Genomic DNA, 8,264 nt, shown 5'->3' with positions numbered 1-8,264 from the left:
TATATATATGGTCAGCTGTGGTGGCACCTGTCTACAATCCGGTCCTCTGTAAGGCTGAGACAGGAGGATCACAAGTTTGAGCCCAGCCTGGATAATTTAGGGAGACTCTGTCTCAAAATAAAAAAATAAAAATTAAAAGGGGCTAGGGATGTAGCTCAGTGTGAAGGCCCTGGTCTCAATTCAGAGTACTGGACCATACATAAAATAAAAAATAAAAAAATGTTATAGCAGGATAAAACCAGAACTGTGTACCCAGGATTTTACTCAGAATGGAAAAGAAATGAATGAATTCAATTAATACAAATTTATTAAGTACTTAAAATATGCAAGGCTCTGTAACAGGCCAAAGTCATGTAAAGATAAAGACTGTAAAGTATAAGCCAGTTCCCAGCATCAGCTTTTTGCAGGTAGAGGGAGGGAGAGGCAGAGACAATAGTGAGAACCTTGATATGGAGGACGTGGACAGGGCTGGAGCACTGACTGGGGAACACAGGCTGACAAAGGTCCCACTGGAGGGTGTGGGGTGTGGCTAGGAGAAGGACAGAGAAAGCATTCCGGAGGATAGGAAGGCAAGGAAGGGGCCATGAAAAAGAGATAGAGGTATTCCAGGCCCACAGTAAACAGACAGATGAGATGTTTTCTCATTGAGGATTGGGTCTTCCTCCAAACTCACTGGTCGTTAGCAAAACCCACTGCCTTGCACTGGAAGGACCAACGCCTTTGCCTCCCCCTCACTGGTGGTCAGGGACTACTCTCAGCTCCCAGTGTGCTCCTAGTTCTCTGCCTTGTGCCAGTTGGTTCATAGCAGGATGTTAGCTTGTTTCCAAGCCAGTTGGAGGACCTCTGATTTCCTCTTCTGCTGAGAAATCTGCCTTTAAAAGTCTGGTTCAGACAGGTAAGTCCTCCTAGAATAGCCTCCATACTTGAGGGTCAACTGACTGGGACTTCAGTTACATCTGTAAAATCTCTATGCAGCAATACCTAGTCCAGTGTAGACTGAGTAACGAGGAGCAGGTACGTGTACACCAAAATCCAAGAGTCTTGAGGGAACAGAGAAGAGAGGGTGAACTGTGGCAGGCACAATCATCTTTGTTTATTGTCTATCTTGCCTTGTAGAAAAAAAGTTTCATGAAGGAAGACAGCTATATCCTTTGGTTCACTGCTATACCCCTACACCTACAATGGTGCCTGCCACATAGCAGGTGCTCAATAAATGCACGTTAAAGGAATCTCTTTTCACAATAGATAATCTGCATATGTATATCTGTTCACAGTCTGGAAACAGGACTTTAACTGTATGTATTAAAATTTTGGTTCAGTGAAGCAATTCAGGAGTCCTTGGAATTCCACATGATACAATTTTCTGTTACATTTCTAGCTCTAATAAAATACAGTTGACTTTCACTATTCGAACTCCATATATGTGAATTTGCTTTCTTGTTAAAATTTATCTGTAACCTAAAAATCAATACTTGTGTTACTTTGCTGGTCATTTAAAGACATGCAAAAGCAGTAAAAGACTTGAGCCACCCAACACACGTTCCCAGCTGAGGTCAAACAAGGCAACACTCTGCCTTTCCTTGTTTCAGCTCTTACACTGTACACACACGTCCTTTTGTAGTGTCATTCTTTTTTGTTGATGATTTTGTTATTTAAAATGGTCCCTAGCTGGGGATACAGCTCAGCGGAACAAGCGCCTGCATGGCAAGCGCAAGGTCCTGAGTTCAATTCTCGGTACCAAAAAAACCCACAACACTGATGTGTGAAAATGGTCCCCAAACCAGGGGTGGTGGTGCATGCCTGTAATCCCAGCACTTGGGAGGCTGAGGCAGGAGGGTTGCCAAGAGTTCAGGACCAGCCTGAACTACACAGTGAGCCTCTATCTCAAAACAAAACAAAACAAAACAAAACACAACACAACAAAACAGTCCCCAAGCACAGTGCTAAAGTGATGTCTAGTATTTCTAAGCATAAAGAGATAGTGATGTATCTTGTATAGCAAGTATGTGTGTTAGGTAAGCATGATTTAGGCATGGGTTTCAATCTGGTTTTGGTTGAGTTCAAAGTTAATCAGTAAAATATGTATTAGATGGTGTCTTTATACAGACATACATACAACACAACAAAGTGTATACCGATCATTTGATGAAAATGCTGTGGCCAGAGGCTCACAGGAACCTACTCCAATACTTCTCCTAGGACCAATGGCTCACTTCTGGCTAATTCAGTGTTAGCAGTCATTTTATAGAACATAATGACCACAAATAAGGAGATGTAAGAGTGTCAGCCCCATTTTACAGGTGGAACAATGAAGGTAAAATATGAAATGGCAGTTCCAAGCACACTCTAGTACTCTAACTCCTGTTTTCATCACTGTACTCATGATTGACTGCTTATTTTCATCCTCAAACACTGCAATTTCAGGTTCCACAACTGTGGAGATTTGGGGACTTTTATACATTTTATTGTTATTATTTCATACCAAAAACCATTCCAGGCACATACTCAACTGAATGAATAAAGAAATCTATACAAAGGATAATCAAAATATATATACAATGTATAAATTTTAAGAAATTATCACAGTAAAAGACATATTGCCATTAATCCCCCTCACTTGAAACACATTTATCCCACCCTTCTTGCCACTTTCTAAAGCAGTTCTAGAAGTCCTCTTTCATGACATCTTTATGAGGTGTTTACGGTGTATATCTAGATGTCTCCCAAAGCCTCGTGTGCTCATATGTAGGGGTTTGTGAAGGTGACTGGATCATGGGGCATTATACTCATAAGTGGACCAGTCCATCGATGAGTTTTTGTTTTGTTGTTTTTATTTTTTTGAGACAGGGTCTCCCTATGCAGTTTTAGGTTGGCCTTGAATTCACTATGTAGCCCAGGCTGGCCTTAAACTTGTGGTGATCTGCTGCCTCAGCCTCCCCAAGTGCAAGGATTATAGGTGTGTGCTACTAATGAGTTCATACCTAAATGTGCTGTCAGGAGGTGGGGCCTGGTCAGAAGAGGTGGGTCAGTGACTTGGAAGGGCGCATCTCAGTCCCCAGCCCCTCCCTTCACCTTCTGCTTCCCAGCCACCATGGGTTGAGTACTTTGTCCTCCACCATGCCCCTCTGCTATGCTATTCTGCCTCGGAGCCAGCCCACTACAGACTGAAATTTTGGGTGTGGGGTATTTTGTCTTAGCAACAAGGAAAGTGACTAAGACAGGAGTGATAAAAAATATGGCAAATGCTGCTACCAAGTGACATCCAGTGAAAAGGTAGTTTCATAAAAACATTATGGTGTGTTGTCCTCATCCACCTTATTTACCAGACCTGGCACTGTGAGACTTCTGGCTGTTCTCATGATCAAAATGACCATGAAAAGTAATGACTCAAGACATTGAGGCAGCCATGACAGTGCAGCTAAAGACACAAGAGGATTTCTAGAATTGCTGCACAAGTGGTAAGAAGGATGGGAGAGGAGTATTCAAAGAAGGGGAGGATATTTTGAGGGAACTAACTGCAATGTGTCTTTAACAACTTTTTAAAAATTTAAACATTCACTGTACTTTTCAATCATATCCAGTATACAACAAATATTAGAGGTCATGTGCTACTTATTTTCATTATGCTAAATCCAAAATATTTAGCAAGACAAATGCAAGCTTAAGACTAGGTGGTGAGAAGAAAACCAAAAAGATGATCAGAGTTGCCTGAGAGGGGGTGTCTCTGAAACCTTGAATAGGTAAGAGTGCTGTGATAGAAAATTTGCAGCTAAACCAAACTCTGGCAACTCTACAATAAGTGAAAGAAAGACACTCTGAGACAGTACTCTTCTTGGTGCCCCGTTTATCTGTGATGGAGAAGCCAGCAGACCAATTGAACAGACAGGAGCAGCAATGGTGCCTCTGAAGCCTAAGCGCAGGTTAAACCATGCATGAGAGAAAAACCAAGAGCAAAAGCTGAGAGCCTGGCCACGAGGCAAAGTAAAATGCATGTTATATTGCCAGAAACCACAGGGTCTGAGAGCTGATTACTCAAAAGGTCCCGGCATTCCCAGCCCAAGTGGGACTGATAGGCTACACATGCCTGCAGCACATCCAGCACCAGAGCGACAGAGAGGAAGAGGATGCTCTAAACACAGAAAGTTGAGATAAGGCTCTTTTCAATCAACTCCTACTGTAACAACACATGAACTCAATACAGAGGCAGGATTCCAGAATTAACGCTCGCTGCTGCTCCAAGCAAAAACCGGGCAACAAACAATAAAGATTTCAAAATTAAAACAAAAGAACCACATCTGTATTCTAATTTAACCTTCAAAATACAGAGGAGCTGAAGTACAAGGAACTGAGAATTCCATTCCACCTCAACACCCTGTACTCCTGGGTTATTATGAGAACAGACTGCAATGCAATTCAACTCATGTTCCAAAATGCAACAAGCAGCTTCAACAGGACACGCTGAAAGCAGCAGCATGTCCCCTCCTCTCCCTGCTCCTCGTTTACTGATTCATATTTTGGTAGCAAGGTTACAATTAGCTCACCGGTATTTATAACACAGCAGTCCCCCTGAAAGACACAATCATCTAAAAAGGTTTTTAGAGGAAAATAAAGTGCAGCCTCGTCCTGTACTGACTGCAGATTCCCAAGGTCCTTTTGGATGAAGTCCTCAGCCTAACCTTCCTGTGTTCAGTCACCATTCTGGCCACCTCTCAGCCTCCATGTTCTTATGTAACATTTACATAGTGCCATAAACATACCCAGAGTTGCGTAACGTTGCCAAACCAATAAAGCCTAAAGCAGGTCACTCCCTCTAGACTGTATTTGATTAGCACAGGTATGCTGCTTGAACTATGAAGTAAAAGCCTGCCTAAAACAGAAATTAACTTGAGGAAATCTGAAATGAGTCTCCTTAAAAAGCACAAACAAGAAGAAATTAATTATACTGTGACATGTAGTCTGTCGATCAATCACAGAGTATGTTACTCTGCCCCGTAAGATAAAAAGCAACCCAACATTGCTTATTCATTGAAGTCAGAAACTGTGTCTAAAAATACCTCCCTGCCAACTGGCTATCAGTAAGTCAGTCTCACAAATGTCCCAATGAGAGGGCCACAGAATACCAGTTTTCAGGGGGATAAGTAAAGCAGCAACAGAAAGGTTAAGTTACTTGTTCAAGGACAACCTGTAAGGAAGCAAAGTTCTGGGTCTGAAAAGCAGCCTCCTCCCTCCATCTGGCTCTAACCTTTAACCAGAATAGCCACTTTAATATGCTTTATCACATCTGTTCCAGGAGCTATTTTAACAAAACTAATCAGTGACTCTCTTCCTCCACAGATCACATCCACTGCGCTTCAGATCCACGTCCATGCAACAAAAATTACAAGACTTGTCTTGAAAAATTTTTGTCTGTTCACAGAAATTCAGAGTGTTCCTATCTGAACCTCAAATGCCTCTTTTGTTGCTCTGTCTTATGAAATGAATGTCATGTTCTGCTACCAACTCAATTTTACATTTTAAATACTAATGTGAAAATTCTCCAGCTCAGTCTTAAAACACGGTATACCTACCAAATGGATGCTGCTTCTAGCCTGAAACTCGTTCTATCACTGGCCTTTTACTAAGTCCCAGTGAATTCATTAATTAACAGAAACACCTATCCCTTACTGCCCTCACGTCATGTCCAAGTACCGGGCAATGAAGCTGCCTGGCTCTGCCACTTCTGCGGGCTATGTAAAGGACCAATATATAGCAAATGCAGGGGAGCGGGGAAAAAAAAAAAATCAACTCTCGTTATCCCATTGACTCTATTTTCCCAGAACTGACGTTTTACTTTAAGCCTTTTGCAATAGTGGTCTCCATAACATTCACTGTTGGCAACTAGATGTGTCCCGGAAAAAACTGTAGTGTCTGGCCAAGAAGTTTAAAGGCCTTCAAGAATGTTTGCTGGATACACAATCTGATTTCCCATTCACCAAAAAAGAAACAACTCCCTGTTATGCCCACCCACCCTCACCCCAATAAACATCCATTTTAGGAAGGTTACAAAAAATGAACTCTTGCCAGACATGGTGGCACACACCTGTAATCCCAGCCCTCGCGAGGCTGAGGCAGGAGGATCACCGTGAGTTCAAGGCCAGCCTGGGCTACATAAGCAAGTGCAAGGCTGGCCTGCACAACATAGTGAGACCCTGTCTTAAAAAAAAAAAAAGAACTCTGCCCCATTCAGAATCAGTTGGGAGTATCATTTAAACATTCTTAACTAGACTCACAACAAAAAAATATCTCACAAATCCTAGACAAATCAGTAAGGAAATGAGTGTTTAAAGTCTTGGATACATTAGGGGCAGGATAAAAATTCCTGAGGGGTTTAAAAATTTATTCATATACATATAAAATGACAAAACCTGGTTGAATCACCTTATGTTTCCTACCCTACGAGAGAAATAACATTGTGCTACATATTCCAAAGCCATGTTCCACAATAAGTCCCCACAACATCCTTATGCATGAAAACCATTGTCTCACTACAAATGGCAGGTGCGTTTGTGAACCTTCAGCAAGCATGTTTATGAGACCCACCACACAGCAGCGATACCAACACACACACACACACACACACACACACACACAGACGAGGTGCCTAGCAGAAGCATTAGCCAGTGAACAAAAGACCTCACTGCACAGGCTACACCACTGGGAACAAATATCAAAGCTGGAGATAACTTGTTTTTGAGACTCCAAAGTAGCATGTGGCTTTTCTTGATGGTCTGCTTATGAAGCAAGCCTACACCCACCTGAGAACCATTATTTTCAGTGTCAGGAGAACCCCAAAACATACACTTAGTCTCCCACTGCTGGAAGGTTAGGGGCTGCTGAGAAGTCAAAGCAGCAGGCTTTGTACACCAAGCGTGAACACAATCCCGATCATCTCTCCCAGATCCATCTGTGGGTCAATAATCACCTCAATGTAACTGCCCAATCTAACCTTCATCTGCAACCCCAATGCCAAAACACATTTGAGGGGCCTCTCTCAAATGCAGTATTTTAGGGCGTCCTCCGTTCTTCTCAGACTCTAAACCCTCATAAACACACCCTGTGGGGTGTCCCACAGAAAGGTTTCCACCTCTAGTAGGGAAGGTGGGGGTGGATCGGGCCAGCAGAAGGCTGCAGGGAAAGGTAAGGGGTGTGTAAGGGTGGGGAAGCGCTAGGAAGAGGGATTGTGGGCAAAGGTAAATAAATACAGTACTGATCAAGGACCAGAGGGACAGTCCAGAGGTGGGATCTTTAAATATAATCTTGGGGTTGGAGGCAGGTTCTAGGATTTCACCCGAAAGGCATCCACAAAGTGATTAACCGAATGGGCCCCCTGGGGCAGGGTAGGGGAGGCCAGGAGGAAAGCAAATACACCTACATTCAGATTAACTGCTGGGAACTAGGTTTCATAGGGTTAGAGAGATTCCAAGGCCAAGCTCCAAAAAGGTTTGGGGGCCTGCTCGTCCCACTTCCTCCCAACAGCTTTTCTGCAGCTTGTAAATTGGAGGTGGGGGGTCTGCCCCGTGGGACGCAAGGGACTGAGCGAAGGGGAAATGTGACTCCCGTTCCCAGAACAGCAGGGAGGCAGGGGAGGAGGACAGAGACACCCCCAGCGCTGCAGCTGAAGGAGGGTTAGAGACCCCCTCTTCCCCTGTATCCTAGGGTGCGCAAAGGCTCTCGACAGTAGGTAACCTCAGAGAAACAAGACCCCATCGCCTAACCCCACAATCTTGGCGGGAGAAAGCAAGCCCCCGGGAGCATCTGGTGGTAAGGGATGAAGCCCCCCGGCCCTGGACATCTTCAAAGGCAGGAACCAGGGACCTTCAAAAGCTGAGGAGGAAAGCCGGGGCTCCCTTCTATTAAACATGGGGATGCTGGGAGCGCGACCCCTGGAGCTCCCCGAATCCAGTTCCGCCTGGAACAAGGCTCAGGTCCCCAAGGGCCCCGGCGCAAGCTCGGTCGCTGCCGGGCGGCCGCGCCTCGGAGGTCGGGGCGGCAGACCGAGAGTCACCCCGACTCTCCCGCGCCCCCCGCCCGGCCATATTGTGCCCGTGGGGAGGGGGCGCGCGGTAGCCCCGGGGCCGCGGCTCGAGGCCTCGCCCGGCCCTCTCCATCCCGGCCCCCGCTCCGGGACTCACCCTGGATTCCCCGGGGCCCGGACCCGCCGCTGCCGGCCAGCAGGAGGACTACCAGGGGGAAGAAGGAGGAGGCTCCGGCCGACTCCGCCATAG

At 45.1% G+C, this 8,264-nt stretch overlaps 1 protein-coding gene across 2 annotated transcripts in view; it reads right to left on the bottom strand.

The window, feature by feature from the left end:
• Positions 1-8,264, bottom strand: part of Acvr1b (activin A receptor, type IB) — a 54,534-nt gene that overhangs the window by 34,072 nt on the left and 12,198 nt on the right. Inside the window, exon 2 of one of the 2 annotated variants that reach the window (XM_005411922.2) lies at positions 8,172-8,264. This exon is cut by the window's right edge and continues 1 nt beyond it. The exons of the other annotated variant lie outside the window; for it this stretch is intronic. Within the exon in view, the coding sequence (XP_005411979.1) occupies positions 8,172-8,262 (91 nt within the window). The 5' untranslated portion in view covers positions 8,263-8,264. The remainder of the gene's footprint in view (positions 1-8,171) is intronic. 2 annotated transcript variants of the gene reach the window in all.

This window comes from Chinchilla lanigera, unplaced genomic scaffold, assembly GCF_000276665.1.
Source record: "Chinchilla lanigera isolate Chin_1 unplaced genomic scaffold, ChiLan1.0 scaffold00146, whole genome shotgun sequence".
NCBI classification, from domain to species: Eukaryota; Metazoa; Chordata; class Mammalia; order Rodentia; family Chinchillidae; genus Chinchilla; species Chinchilla lanigera.
The sequence above is the reverse complement of the archived record's forward strand: the minus strand, read 5'-3'. Positions and strand labels throughout refer to the sequence as shown.